Genomic DNA, 16,504 nt, shown 5'->3' on the forward strand with positions numbered 1-16,504 from the left:
ACATTTTAAACGATTTAAAATGTACATTTTTTTTATTTGCGCCACAACGACATTTCGTTTTCGTTCGCGAATATGGCATTGTTGGCGTCACACCAGCCAACGTGGGTGACAGCCGTCTTACCAGCCTGAAGCGTTTTCTACGTCATAATGACGTTATATCCACTTGAACCGGTTCCCGAATATACAGTTTTAGCATTGAGGTGTGCAACTTTTTTATATGACTCCTCACAATAGCGCCCCTGTCTGTACGGTGTAAAGACAGGGAGCTATGTCACAACCCGGTTTGAGGTAGGGGCTATAGGAAGGTCATTATTGTGGCCCGGATTACATGGCGGAGGAAAAAGACATGCCGGTAGGTCGTTCCAACTTGATGGGTTTTAGATTGTTTTTAAAATAAATAATAATTATGAAAGAAAATAAAAGTTACTCGTTTTAGTACAATTATCAGAATCTTAAAAATAAGCTTTAGTTCTTATGCGGATGTTTCTTATGAATAAGGGGAAGAAAGTGATGAAACGAACGTGGAGCAAGTCCGTGGCTATTTAGATTCAGTAATTAAGTATAGCTTAAACTGTTTCGATGAGAAATTTCTGGCCTTTCGTCAGAATGATGCTAATATTATCTTTAATTCTGGAACGAGGTTACAAAAATATAAGTAGATTACAAAAAATAATTGTTTTTACCTAGTTGTGATAAAAAGTGGTATATATTTTTTTATATTTAGTATGTTTTTGAACCCGAGACTTTGTAGCCACTCCTACTGGTTACTAACTCTGGGCACCGAGCTTAGGTGTGGCTAAAAAAAAGTGAACACTAATAAGGGCCTTACTGACAGGGCCGTACCAACGCAAGCGCAATTGGAGCAGTCCGCATTACAACATTCTCCGCAGGTGTGAGAAATAACTTCCACACACTCCTGGCTTATTATTTATGGTCTCGTACATAAACTCTATTTGTCATTCAGTAAGTGTATATATTTACCTAATCTAAAACACGAAAGGCTCATCCTTGATACGAGATTTCTTTACGATTCTGCTTAATTTGGTTTTAACTAGAAATCAAACTATAGTGCAGTTATTCTATCTTCTAATATGACAGACTGTTTTGGATTACTTAAGAAACTATCAGTTGCGTGCCGCCACTTACAAAATTCCTTTTGTAAATAAACTGTCAATACATAATATATCATAAATTTTTCTGGAATATGAATTTTTTTTTACTATTTATTGCCATCTCTTGAGCCGGCTGTATACATTTTTTAATTTTTTTTTGCTGAATGAACCTTTCTTTCCGGGGAGTCAACACCGCTAACACCTAACCAAAATCCTAATTAAATAGTATCTACTGACATTTATTTCGTACATTAACTGCTGTAAATGTTTAAATATAATGTCCTACAATTTCAGAAAAAGTGTATGTGCGCGCATTAGTATGCATTGTCATCAACAATGAGTCTATCTTCCGAGTCTCAGCTCGATCGAATATCGTGAAGTGGGTGAATTTCCACTTCCAAGATTCCATTTTATTCGTTCATTTATTCATTCAATCAAGAAAACATATTCGATATTCAAATAGATCGTTATCCATTACGAAAACATCATTTTGTTCTGGTATAAAACAAAATCGAATCATTAGTGCTCATGGAATGAACCATTTCTTGAATATGACCAGCTAACTAATAAATATATTGCTGGTTTATTTCAGACATAGCTACGATACAGCGTTAATTAATCTAAAGGTTCCATTGTACACAACGGAACACCAATTCAAACCATTTCTGTATCCTAAGTTTTCCTTTGAAGCTATTTCTGTATCACCTCCCCATCACGGGTCGCTACGCCACACATGACGTGGTTATCTGAAGTCCACAAATTAAATTTACTGTGGTACCTTCGGTGAAGGGGATTATTCCTTCCAGAATCTTCTTCAATCTACCCGGAATCTTTACTTGTGTCGATGGACAGTTCGATGTATTCAATATGAAATATTAATAATTACTGTATCGAAATATGTTAATAAAATAAAATGTGTTTCGTTGACGTGCCGTACTCAAGTTGCCAAAGAGCCGCATGTTGCTCGCGAGCCGCAGTTTGCGACCACCGACCTTACCACGATAGTATATTATGTTGCATCATCCATCAAAATAACTGAATATTGTATCTTCACTCCTTCTTCCCTTGCCTACTAATTCTAAAGTTTTAGCCTAGATTTCAAGATAATCCAAACACTTTTAGGAGAGTTAAAATATCACGCACAATAGAATATATATTTATTTCCTATTGATTTATTCATTTCGTAGAAAAGGATACGCAACCTTTTCCGATGCCAACAGCTAAAAATAAATAAACCGATAATTCTAATAATGAAATTAGTAGGTACGCCGAGGGAATATTTATACACTTGGTCGAATGAATAACCTAATGAATCTCCCTCTCTCTGTCTATGACCTGCGCCTGTTGGAAGTTCTTGTCTTTGACGTGGTGCCATAAGCAGTTCGTTTTTAGATTGATATGAAAAGGTACGAAAAAGTTTTCTATTGAATATTTCGTATATATTATATACTGGGTAATAATTGTCAGTTCACAGGGTAATGAAATAGTTTCTTTGCGCTTTTACGAAATCATTCTAGAAACGCCGACTTTTGGACACCACCAAAACATCTATATTTATTTAACTAATCATAACGCCGTTTCCTTGAAGTGGTAGGCAGATAGAATATGCCGCCAAACAATTCTGTGTTGGCCCACATCTCCTTGCTTCATTTGCAAATCTCCACATTTCTTGGAAGATCGTCTTTACAACACGTAAATAGCAGCACTCCTTTGTGGACTGATAGCTTCGCTTCTTTGGACCAATTTTTGAAACGATTAAAAAAACAATTAATTGACAGATAACGAAAGACAAAAAAAAATTCGAAGTAAGATACAAATAAAAACGATGGAAGTTGATAGGGTCGAATTAAATCAATTGTTAGAGCGATACAACGGCAAGACCAGAGGTCTTGAGTTCAATTCCTACACGTGACAGAATCTTTTTCTGTTTTTTTTTTTGTTTTCACTTGTTTTGTTTGAGAGTGTTTGATGAATGTCTTTGTCTTTTATTATAAAATGATGATATACTTAAACAAAATCAAGGTGCTTATAGTAAGGAAAAATTTTAAAACATGGGAGAAAATAATAATAATAATATCTTTATTTAGGAAAGTTTACACGTTACAACTATACATACACATTATGGTGTACATTGATTTGTAAGTTTTATTTTTAAGGTTATAAAATTAACAGTAAAATACAAACAATATTGTGAAGGTAAAAAGAAAATAAAAGTACAGTTGAGGTTTCTCAAATACCGCCTCACTAGGCTACCCTGTGTTGAGGCAGAATTATTCGTGTTAGTTCCTAATACCTTTGAACATACCTATACTTGTATTAAAATGTATTCGCTCAATAATGTGGTGACTTCAATAACTGCGAATTTGGATGAATGCACCGGTGAAGGCCCTATTCTTATTTTTTATCCAAGTTTTTACATTATCTTTGAAATTTTTTTGTGAATCACATTGTTTTATGCTGTCTGGAAGAATTTTGTAGAGTCTTGTCGCAAAGTATTTAAAGTTTCGTTGACCAAACGTAGTGTGAGTTATCGGTATTTGTAGTAAGTTTTTGTTGTTGCTTGGAGTACATCGTGTATATGAACTTAAAAAGCAATCATAAATGCAGTATCTAACATAAAAAACGTACTTACTACACCAGGTTTGCACTAATCGCTAAAATCCATCTGGCCCCTTCGTTAATTAGCCAATTATTCGCACAGCTTCCTTTCTTATATAAATTATATGTGTGTGTGTTCAAGGTTGGCGCGGATTAAAGCGTAAAATAATTTTCGATGCGAGGTAAAATATATAGTTAGATCATCACGCGAAGAGCGAACATAATTTGGAACAAAAAAACACAAATGTTTAAATATAGCTTAACAGGATAAAACAGTTAAATATAGACACGACATTTTCACACTACGAACTTCAGCGGTTCCCATAATAATTATATAGATATATATAGAATTTTGTAACATTAAAGGGTTGATAACCATACTTTAGGCGCATATTATAATAAAGTTGATAGTGTCGAAAGTTACAAAACATTTTTCGAACTAGTTTGGAAAACCTGCCGCTGTCATCTTTTACCCCGCAAATTCCCAAAGAAAGTTACTGTTTTTGAAAGTTTATTTAGACCCGGTTTATCAGTTGACTTAAGGTTAAACGCAACGCTCGTTGTATTCTACGTGTTCACAGATGGCGTTAATTAATTAATTTTGTTTAAATACGCTTTTGCAAGGTATTGCTTTACAGTATTAAGACAAATTATTTGTTTGCGCCCTCATATACGCAATATGAATATGAATAAATAGTTTTGTCCATATAAAAACTCAATTCTATCGAGAAAGGCATACAAATACAATATTGGATTGAATCATTGGTAAAATATTGTATTTGTGTGCCTTTCTCGAAAGAATTAATTCTTTAAACGAACAAAACTATTGATTCATATTCATATTGCGTATATACGGGCGCAAACAAATGATTTGTCTTAATATTGTAAAGCAATACCTTGCAAAAGCGTATTTAAACAAAATTAATTAATTAACGCCATCTGTGAACACGTAGAATACAACGAGCGTTGCGTTTAATCTTAAAGCTCGGGTTTGTTGGAATGTTTTAACAATGTTCTCCACTATAATCAGCATGGTGTTAATTCGAGGATACTAATTTTAAGTAGCATTTGTTTCGCTGGACTCTAACGGTTGAAAAAATTGTCCTGATGTTGAAACTATTAAAATCTCTTACTAGACTATTTTATATTGATTATCAATTAGTAACATCCCATTCCTCATTGCTTGATGAATGTAGTAGTCTAATAGGTAGAAGAATGAAATTATTGACATATAATTCAAGTTTGACATGTAACTGTAAGCGCTTCAGCTTTTAACAAAGGAACTATTCTGCCGCTTATCAAGGCTTAAGCGGCAGTTCAGCCCGCCTAGATTTGAGCGAGGAATGTCGAACACAGACGCGGACTGACTAATATACCCGGCATTAGACTCGTGAATCAATTCGACAACGTAATTTTCAAGTATTTAACATAAATTTAATTATCAAAGCTAGGGTTTTTATAAACTGATGTACCTTTACCTGCACTTAACGGTGAAGCAGCGAAACTCTCTTTTTTGAATCAGAAAAATTAGGTGGACTCTGAGTACTTAAAAATTACGCAGCTTTTTCTGTCTAGAATTTATAAATCAGTGTCGTACTTATAAATTGGAATTATTCATTAAACTGTATTAAAATGTATGTATTAGTTGATTGAGCGCAGGTGTTTTGACTCGACCACGTTGCATTTCGTCTCTCTGTAAATTTGTTTGTGTGTTCCGTGTTTGGCCAATCCAGACATGTTTGATGGTCCCTTTTATTCCACCAGAGCAAAAGATCGTTGCGTTTGTTTCGGGCTGTCATATAGGAGTAATTAATATTACGCATCTACTATTCGTAGAACTACTAGAATTAGATAATTCGCTACATTGCTATTTTTTCAATCTTCTAACTCGATTGAAATAATAACGGGCGAAGCCGGCTACAAAAATCAATTAAATCTTTCCTACATTACCCTCACTGATCCGCCGCATAAGAATTTATGTTGTTGTTATGATAAATGCCATTGTTTCAAACTTCGAACACTTTTTACGACGATCAAATAGAATTTGATCGCGAGTTCACGCATTGAGAAGCCCTGCATTCTGCACTACGGTCTCCTCGTTCGTTACCCGGATTCGGTGCAACAGGGGATCTGTTCAGAGTAGGTACATTTAGCATTTAGTCCAGATTTACTCTTGTTGCCAACTATACCCGGTCTCCCCTATTTAGTACCTTCCTACATGTGAAGAGGGGTGCATTCCATATACGCAAATAAGTACTGCCTACCCTACTTACACGCAAATTTTTTTTTTATTAAAATGTAGTGAAAGAAATCAATATATACTTTAAAAAAGTTCGCGCGAGGTTACAGCTATGAATGGCAGCGTTTCGCGCATCATACCGATCATAAGTTGTCAAAACAGAAACTAAGTATGCCAAATGTGGCTGATGTCAGAGTGTTCGATTTTTACATTATAATGTGATAGTGCTAATATTAAAAAAAAACATTGTTGATGTTTTTTTGTCATACAAAAAACCGAAATTTTAAAAGCAATAAAAATTATTTTGAACTAAACAACATCCATATAATAATAATAATAATGTTGGACAATTTGTATGGCGCCGCTTTTGTGAGATATCACCTCAGGGGCGATTATGTAGAATTATTAAAACTTAACACTCTATCACACTCACAAGTCATAAGCCGTCACTGCTTGTAATACGCATGGATGAATATTTTGGCTTTTGAAATCCCAACCAACTCGCACGAAAACTTACACGAAGGGAATTCACTGTTTTCCCTTCTGCCACCCTGATCTAAAATTCTGTGCACGCCACTGTACATATCGTTATGAATCATTTGAAAGATCGCACTTTTGAATGCATTTGTGCCCACCGGTAGTGGTTCAAATTTATTCAAAATATTTGTAATAACCCTGCACATCATTTCACCAGTAAGAATCTTTTTGTTTAGGTTTTTTAATTGAAATCCACCAGTGGAGTGGCGTGACAAATTTCAAGATAAAAAGTGATTACTTTGTGGTTAGACATTATATTTTTATATCACTTATCAATCATTTATCAATCACTTAGTATTTATATGTCTATATATATAACTATTTAACCATCTCTTAATATTTAGTTATTATTGAAGTGAAGCATGGCTTAAGCGAAACCGGTTGACGTTTAACCTTCCAGCGGGCACGCTGTCGTAAAATTTACGACAGACGCGCCTTATCGGTTACCCCACTCTTACCACTTAGTCGTAAGCATCAAGCTTTGAGCTATGCTATAATCAAATCAAATCAAATCAAATGTCAAACATTTACCGCAAGATAAAAGTGCTTTTCTCAAAGTGAATTACAGTCGGGAAGTTGAACCGATAACAGAAGAAGAAAACAGAAGCCTTCCAAAACGCGGTGTTTGTCGGTTATGTACACTGGATAAGAAAAGATCCTCAGCACCAATGAAATGTTGCCGTTGCCAGTCCTTTACATGCAAGAACCATTCTTCAGTTGAGGTGGTTTGTAACAATTGTAAGGATGAGAATATTGATTCTGACTAAATAGGTCGATAAAATATTTTGTTTTGAAATATTAACATGTTTAGAGTGTTGCTTCGTTTTTTTTTAAGAAAGTCAATTTTTTTTTAAAGTACTGTTTATTATCATTTTTCATAACCTTAAAGAAAATCCCTAAAATTTATATAAAGAAATCACCACTTACATGGAGAAAACTCGATGACGTAAAATTTACGACAAGCGTCCGCTAAAGGAAAATTTCTCAACGCGCCCGCTGGAAGGTTAAGAAAATACAGTTCGTGGTTAAATACTAAGTGCTTGATTATAAGGTGATGGTAGACTAGTGAAAAAGACACAGTGGACAATCGGTAAAATACTTTTACAGAACTTTCTATCTCTTTCACACTAGACGTCATTCGCACGGTCGTTACAGAAAGTTATACAATAAAACAACCGAAAAAATATTTTGCATGAAATAAAATTAAATACATAATATGAGAGATCACTCTTCCCATCTAAAATAGTTTCTCTTTGAAAAAATAGTATTCTTAGAAAACTGACATTTATGTTATTTTTGGGGATTGTAAAAACCGAAAATAAATTCACGGCACGTCTTTTCTATTGGATCTAAAATAAACTATTAGGTTTTTACCACTTCGATTTCGGCCACGCAAAATCGGATTTGAGCTCGTTTCGTACGTTACACTTTATTCTAGCATTTCGTTCTGATTTCATTACGCTTTGGTAAATTACCTATTAAAATGTTTGAAAAAACTGTTGATTTTTTGGTTGTTGAACATGCTTTTATCGCTGTGAATAAAAACAGTAACATCTTTTTTTATGATTTATTATTCAACTGTAAAATGCGGTCAAGGGGAACAATATTAGTAGATTTGATTATATAAACAATTCATCGTAAATCGTAATACATGTTTTCAGAGAATAAAATTGTACTTGATATTGGAAAATATCCCAAAATAAATATTATACTTAAGACAATAAAACATTCAATTGAACATTTGATTAAATAAAGTAGCCATTGGTTACAAAGTTTTCTGTCAAGCATCAAATTAGTCAGATTGTTCAACAATAGCCATTTTAAAGTATTGTGTATTTTTACTCCTAAAAATATATTCCTTTAAATTATTTGTTTAATATGTAAGTGAGCAAGTATGGACTTAATCATTAAAGAAAAAGGGTATACTTAATAAATTTAAACGAAACATGAAACAGAACAAGACATGTAAAATTAAAATGGTAACGGTCGCAACTGAGAATCGAACCCAGGATCTCGGTCTTATTGGGACAACGCCTTTAACCACTCGGCCACTAACATTAAGTAACATTTTAAGTATTTTTTTTTGCTTCGTATTTGAACTAAAATATCTGTGATATAAAACAATAATAACTTTCAGGAACAGCTTTTTCTTTTAAACTTATTTTGAAGGCTGTACCCTTAAATGTAATATATGATTGAAGAAGAAGACAATATTAATAAATCTAAATGAAACATGAAACAGAATAAGACACAGAAAAATAAAATTCCTTGTTGTCTGCTTCACGGAATTTAAATAATAACAGAACTTTTGGGAAATTGAAAATTAGCTTTGAAATTGTTCAAATTCTGTGAAATAATCGCTCCTAAGTTTAAAAAGATTTAATAATATTTTATAAATTATCTCTGATAATTTCATATTATCAGACATAAATTTTATATTTTTTCAATCATAACGTGCAATTCGTTAATTTGATCGTTTGCAACCATTGTTTATTTAATATTGTTTAAAACATCTTTTGAACCCATAGTCAAAGTCCCACGGGGTTATAAAAAGTGCTAAAAAAATACATATTTTGAATTATATGATTGTTTTATATTAAACTTTATGTCAAAAAACTACTTGAAAAAAACTACTTAAACTACTTAAACTACTTTAAAACTACTGAATTTTAATAAAATTAAAAGTTTGTTATTTTTTATAATTCATTGTCACTTATGTAATGCATTAAACTTTACTACCCATGCATACCTTTTGGAATAAATAATAATAATCGGGTTAGGAATAATTTGACAATATTTGGAAAACTACTACCGAAAAAAATTAAATACCTAAATATTTTTTTTAGTTTTATTACAATGAATAAAAATTGTAACTTGAAAATATTGGTTCTGAAATCAAAATAGCTATGGAAATTTTGTCAGAATTTGAAAGGTTTCGCTACTAAAAATAATGAAAGTTTAACTTATCTCATAATTATTTTTAACGTATTATGCATTTTATTAGGGCTTAACCATCACTATGGTAACTTGTTAGTCAGTTTATGCCTTAATATAAAGATATATTGATTTATCGCTACATAAAGTGAAGGTTTAAATAATTCACATGTGGGCGTCTTCTGGTCACAAAGAAATCAATTGTTCTCATACTAGAGCAGATATGTGTACATTTTATGCAGGTATCAACTTGTTAACTCTTTGACGGCCCATGAAAACGGTCAAATAGTTATGAGATAAATGTTGTGTCTCATGTCCGCCAAATGTCGATTGCTGTTGGCCCTATCGCGGTGATAAATTTAATGTTGGCAATAATAACAACTACTTAGGACGATTTGTTTCACAGAAATTCATATTTAACATTGTTATCAAATGGACATGCATATTAGATTTTTTGACAGTTGAAAAGTCCCCGTTTATTGCCAACAGAAGAGGATAACTATCGTGTTGTTAAGTTAGCCTACTTATTACAATTGGTTAGAAAGCCGAAACACGGAGAGAAATTAGTAGGGTGATTTATCAATAAAATGTGACTGCATGCCCATTTCCTAATAAAACATTCAGAATATTTCTGAAAGACTAATAAAAGCAAGTGGTCATGTTTTAAATACGAAAACATTATAATTTTTAAGAACACGTGTTCTGACTTCCCCTTAACATATTCGTGCTTTATTGATGATGTGTTATGAAACATGTCAATTCATTCGTTAAAGGCCTGTTTTTAACAGGAAAACGAATATTTTGAACAGATTTTGAATAAATAAACAATACTTTGCATTTTACATCAGAAAGTCTTCTCTGTGCATCTAGAATCGGCGTTAAACTAGGACATTTCAAAATACACAATAAAAACAACTACGGAAGAAGAAATTGACAAAATAATTAACACTTGAAAAACAATACTGGACCGGGAACAGATGAAACAACAGATTGCATTAAGAAAAAAATTGAAATATTAAAAGCTATAACACACTTGACCAACCTTAGTTTAACACATTTTATACACAAACGACCATCAATTATACATATACATATCGCAGAGCTTTTATAACTGCTTTAATTTTTTTTATTTGTTATGTTACTTTATTTTATTTCTTAATATTTCATTTAATTCCTTCAATTAACATAATTTCAATACAATTCATTTTTTATTTACTTACATAATTTGTCACAGAAAATTGTAAAATAAGGGCCGCAGCACGGGTAAAGCACCTAGTGAGGCTCACATTACCAAAACACATTTAAAAATATATATGTTGAAATGTATCTAAAAAAACAAATTGGCGCTGAATGGCTGAATTCAATTTGATGACTTTGTCACACGTGAATTTTTGTTTAACAACTGGGCCTCAAATAATTTTAACAATTCATCCAATTTCAAAGTTAAAATGCATGTTCTGTGACAGTTCTATCCGAGTTTAGTTATTACTTCATCATCGGCCGGATTTTTATAACAACAGAACTTTAATAGCAGAACTTTCGCAGTACTTGAATATTAAATTTGACATTTGATGAATTGTTCAAACAACTTGCACTCGGGACGGGTTGTTTCATAGAATTTGAACAATTCATCAAATTTGGAATATTAATATTCAAATTCTGTGCAAATTCAATTCACGGTATGTTATTATGTCAGTTCATTAAAGTAACTTGCCCACATAATAACAAAACTTGAATTGAACTTTCAAAGAACTTGATGAATTGTTCAAATTTATTCTATGAAGATTCTATTTAAGTTATTACATACGGCCAGCTGTTAAACTTAACTGAAATAGTAACATAACTTGAATAGAACTTTTACACAAATTGAATATTAATTTTGAAATTTGACGAATTATTTAAATTCTGTGAAACAAGTGGTCCAGCACTTTGCAGTGATAGCGGCTAGCTGCTGGCAGCGGCTAGTAGTAGAGGAGTAGTATACTAGTCTGTCTGTCTGTCTGTCTGTCTGTTGTCTCGCAGTCCGCACGGGCCAGTGTTCAGTGTTCAGTCAGTTCTCAGTTGTCAGTTTCTTGCGGTTTGCAGTTGGTCCACTGCTGGCTGGGCGAGCATCCACTATCCTCTATCGCTCTCTCCCCTCCGTGTTCGCACCATTTACCATTCCGGTACGCGCAACGCTACCGGCTAGTCGCGTTTGAGAACCGACCGCAATCCCTAATGTATCGGGCGCCGGAGTGTAAAGTCGCTTCGAATTAGGTTTTAAACTGGTGTTTTGTGAAGTGTTTTAAATTATTTTTTGTTCAGTTCATCGAGCAGGATGAGTAACCGCAAAGGGATAAGGAAACTGTCCTTCCTGGGATTCGGCACCGGCCTCGGGGTGAGTTACATTATTTACCATTCCGTGCTTGCCGACACATTCACGTATAATCAGCGCGTTTGTACCCTCAATCCAGACAATCTCACTTCATGTATAATGTATTTCGACGTTTACTTCAAACTAGAATCACAATTAAGCACTACAATAAATATAACCGTTAAACTCATATTACTAAAAACATGCTAGCACAAATTGTACTATCTACAACATAGATTTAGGGTTATACTACACAAAGGAAAAATATTTTTATTATTTATTTGTGTTTACAAATCAATATTTTTTTCGTAAGAATTGAAGAGCAGGTGTTCAATTTCAGTCATGGGTTCCAGTGACGTTTGCATACGGTTTTGTTTGTAAATCCCTAAACATCACAAGGGTTGGTCTAAGTTAATTAGTGGGTTTAGCGGGACATCCCTGGAGCCCATTTTAAACGAATCCGTGCCTTATTAAAACGTATCGTATGTAACTACTAAATGACCAATTATTGTTTACTGATTTTAAAAAGTCTACACAATTTTTAAATAAATATTCCACTCGGTGATAAATAAACATGTTTTGATAAAATCATATACATACAACAGATAGTAATCTTTTTTTACATGCAATATACCTGCCAGCTGCTTAGCACTTAAAAATCGGGCAAGTACCTACGAAAGGGACCTTTCTTCTTCTGTGAGACGAATAAATCATATAAACGACGTTTGCGTCTTTTGTTCCGCAAAAACTTTGAATGGTCACAATTATTATCTTGCGAAAAAACTAAATGCATATAAATTCATAGATAATATAGCACGAGCAACATGGGAATAAATATTTGTTTCTGTAATGAAAAATATTTAGCTTTCCCGTGAATACTTAAAATAAAAAAAAAATATTGATTTGATACTCGATTCTGTGATGCCTTTGATTTAAAACACCATTTATTTTTAAGCATTTTGCATTTCAATAAAATTTAAATCTTTTGGTAACGACTATTAGCAAATGACATTGTGCATTTTTGTGGCTGTCATCATGTTATAAATCTACTATTTTTGCTCGGGAAATTTCTTCATATCATTTTTTTCAAATTTAAATCATTTCTAAAATGTGCCGTCTTTTATATCATCGTAATTTATGCATTTTTTTGAAAAAATACATGAATTGGAAGATAACCTCAATATCATCCTAAACAAAGACCACCATCGAATTATTTGGTGACCAGATATGAATAGCCAGGTAATTCCCCACCTTCACCTTCCTTCTCTCCTTTCCTCCCTTCCACCACCACTACATTCAGTCACACAATCAAATAATATTTGTGAAAATAACTTTGTGTTTACATTCAACGTAACTAAAAAACAAAGATAATAAAATAATACGATAAAATCTAAATTTTATCAAAAAATTCCATTTATATCTATAACTTTGCTAACGCGGTTTTGTGTTGGTACCTACTTACTTAGTTCGTTTTAAACACAAATAAAATATATATCAAATGTGAGATACCTACCTAGATACTTATTTTTAAGTGTTAAGGCGATGCACTACGTCGTGTAATATTTTAAATTGAGCCGCTATCAATAACAACCCTTACGTAGATTGCGATAGGGTTTAATTTCCCGCTTAACACCATCCGCCTGTTTTTATTTTTGCAAGAAAAAAACAAGGCCAAAAAGTGCCTTTTATTTTATTTTGTGGATGTTCAGGGATAAATATTTAATTTTTTTCCGATAATTTTATAAATGACTTAATTTGCCACATTATACAATTAAATCATAACCGAAAATGGGTTCGTAAGAAGAAGATTTTGAACTTTAAAGCAGTTTTAGTAGGCCTATACATTATTTTTTTCTGGGCCTATAAAAGACTTATATTAAAAATACTCGATTATTTCAAAGGCCAAGATGTCTCGCAGTATTTAATTAAAGCATCTGAAACTTTTCTAGGCGATCAAATTTTCAAACCAAAAACACATGATTTTGCATTACTACGTATGGCATCGCCTTAATAGATATTTTTTACGGTAGTGATTTTACTTGAAAATTCCTTACTATCACTGAATTTTTACGAATCATTAAAGTAATAATGATTACAGACGGAGTGGCTATAATTTTTTTAATGACTTTCTTATATCAAATGAGTAGACAATGTTCACCTTCTCACTACTTACTAGACATGGGCAGATTCATTCACAATAATGAATCAATTCAGTCTTATTCACCTGGTCAAGTGAACTAATTCATTAAATTCATTCATTTAATTCCTTCATTCGACACTTCATTTTGGTTTTGTACCTAGATTGCTCACATTTAGGAAACTTAAAGAAAACAATAATGAACCATTTTTTCGCATTCACATAAATGTGTTCGTTTTGAAAAAAACATTTTAAATAAACACACAAAAAATATCAAATATAGGGATTTATTATGTACATTGCAGAAGTACATTTATAACTTTACTTAGAAAACCTGTATTTGTAAGCTTTACACTTTATAGCACAGAGTTCTTAAAGCGAGGAGAGCTTTGGAGTAACTTAAGTAAAAAAAGATATGTCGTTCCACAAAATAAACATGTTACAAACTTTTTAATAAATATGTTATTTTACAAACAAAAATTAAAAGTAATTTTACAAGCTACTAATAAAATCGTTAAAATGGGTGCCGCAAAGGAAACGGAAGGCGCAGGGCGCTGGACCTGGAGAGGAATAGTCGGATGTTTATTTTTTAACTGCCATTTCTAAATTGTGGAGCAATGCATCCCTCCATCTACTTCAGAAAAGTAACACCAAAGTTCGATCCTTTTTCTGGAATACATCTTGGCTATTCAATATGTTGCTTTTTCCTATAAAAAACTAAGGTAAAACATCATTAAACGATACCAAAAATAAAAAGTTCCACTCGATTTTTCTTTTTTTGCATAGAAAATTTTTGCTGGCAAACTGAATCCCAGAATAAAAATTATTATTATCTTTCTTCGTAAAACTATCTATATATTTACTACAAAAAGTAGGTACGTAGTATAACCTTTACATAAAAAAATATATTATTTTAGGGGCAATGAGATACGTTCTTAAAGCAATTATAAGAACTATATTATTACTATCCCACTTTTGTTTAACCGATCGGTTCACCTGGAATAAGCTTCAACCACATATATATTATATTTATTTATTTTAATGTTTGCAGGTACTTACCTCAATGGTAATTTTAAATCCATGCGCCAAATAAAAACTGATTGAACGTCTGAAATTGAGTGGCATACAATTCAGTACAAAAATACAGAAATCAAAACAAATTACTTGTTATCATCACCCATAATTCGACAGTCAACCGATCTCGTTTTACGTCTACAAGTAGGCAGGTACATAAAAAACATACTTATAAGAACAATAACGTAAATATCGTTTTGTTTCTAAGCGTATTGCATTATTTTCGCATGTGGAAAGGAGAAGAATACAGGAGATACTTTCGCTTTTTTACTAGAATTCAGATTGCGAAGTAGAAAGTTTTCACCTGACTAGGTACTAAATCGAAGGTTTAGCCACGCGGGAACTAACGACGAACCGATTGACAGCTGACATAGCGCAATGAATTAGGAACTTCTGACTAGTAAGTGTGTTGTGTCTATCTGCGACATTAATGAATTGCGTTCTTGCAGACGGTGCGGACGGACCTGTAACTAGTAAGGAAAGGGACTCGATTACGAATAGGGAATTGGGAACTCTGTCTCGAGTGTCACTGTCTCTGTCCTGTTTCACTTATTCCCTGAGATTGACCGCTTGTCCGGACAGACTCGGTACATGGGACATAGGATTTGTGTCACGACGCGTGACGTCACAACTGAAAACGGAATAAATTCGTTAATTCCTTGACTGGGGACTCGATGAAAAGAGTCTTTTGGATTACGGCGCGGGACGCGGGATACTAGATACGCGATTTAGTGCGACAGGGCACAGTACATATAAACTTCGCGGCGCGCCGCCATAGTACCGTAATAATATTTAATTAGATTTCTATGAAACACTATAATATTTAAATCATTTAAAGTGCACATCATTATTAATTATTACCTTATTATCATGAAATAATTTAATTGTAAAATGTTTAGAAAAAAATGCCAACGATAACGAATTAAGATTCAATTCCTTTTGAAAATGAGAATAAGATCGATTGTGTTACAAGATTGAATTAATTCATGGAATTAATTCAATCAATTTTGCCCACCTCTACTACTTACATAACTGTCCTTGAATTGTCACATTCAAGGACAGTTAAAATCTTGAATTGTCTTCATTTTGTGGATATACATAATAATATATACATATACATGCACAAAATTAATTGTGCACAGTAATCATAATTATTATATATTACTAGCTCAGGCCCGAGAAAAAATCACTGGACAGCCATAAAGGCACTATTGCGAAACGTATTCCACTAGCATAGTGATTTATTTTTGGGGTATTATGCCGTGTGGCGCTACCTCCTTCTTTAGCCAACGTTTCTATGTATTCCACTATTATTACGCGAGTAGCAGTGCGCGGGGACCAGATTCGGTAGTTTCCGGTCGTTCGGCGTTAGAGCGTAGGAAGTCAAATTGCACTAATTAGAGGTAAAAAAGTAGAACCATTTTTTTCACATCGTGTCTCATCTTTGGGGATAATCTGAATTCTCGACAAATCAGTTCCAATTTTGAAAACGATTAAAATAATTTTCTTTTAAATATATT

The 16,504-nt window shown here is 33.0% G+C and overlaps 1 protein-coding gene across 2 annotated transcripts in view; it reads left to right on the forward strand.

The window, feature by feature from the left end:
- Positions 1-11,596: 11,596 nt before the first annotated feature.
- Ae2 (anion exchange protein Ae2) overlaps positions 11,597-16,504 on the forward strand; it is a 306,359-nt gene continuing 301,451 nt past the window's right edge. For both annotated transcript variants that reach the window (XM_089646039.1, XM_089646040.1), the window contains exon 1: positions 11,597-11,797. In XM_089646039.1, coding sequence (XP_089502165.1) covers positions 11,738-11,797 — 60 coding nt within the window. In that variant the 5' untranslated portion in view covers positions 11,597-11,737. The remainder of the gene's footprint in view (positions 11,798-16,504) is intronic.

This window comes from Hesperophylax consimilis, chromosome 23, assembly GCF_061612785.1.
Source record: "Hesperophylax consimilis isolate HC1 chromosome 23, BYU_Hcon_1.0, whole genome shotgun sequence".
Lineage (NCBI taxonomy): Eukaryota > Metazoa > Arthropoda > Insecta > Trichoptera > Limnephilidae > Hesperophylax > Hesperophylax consimilis.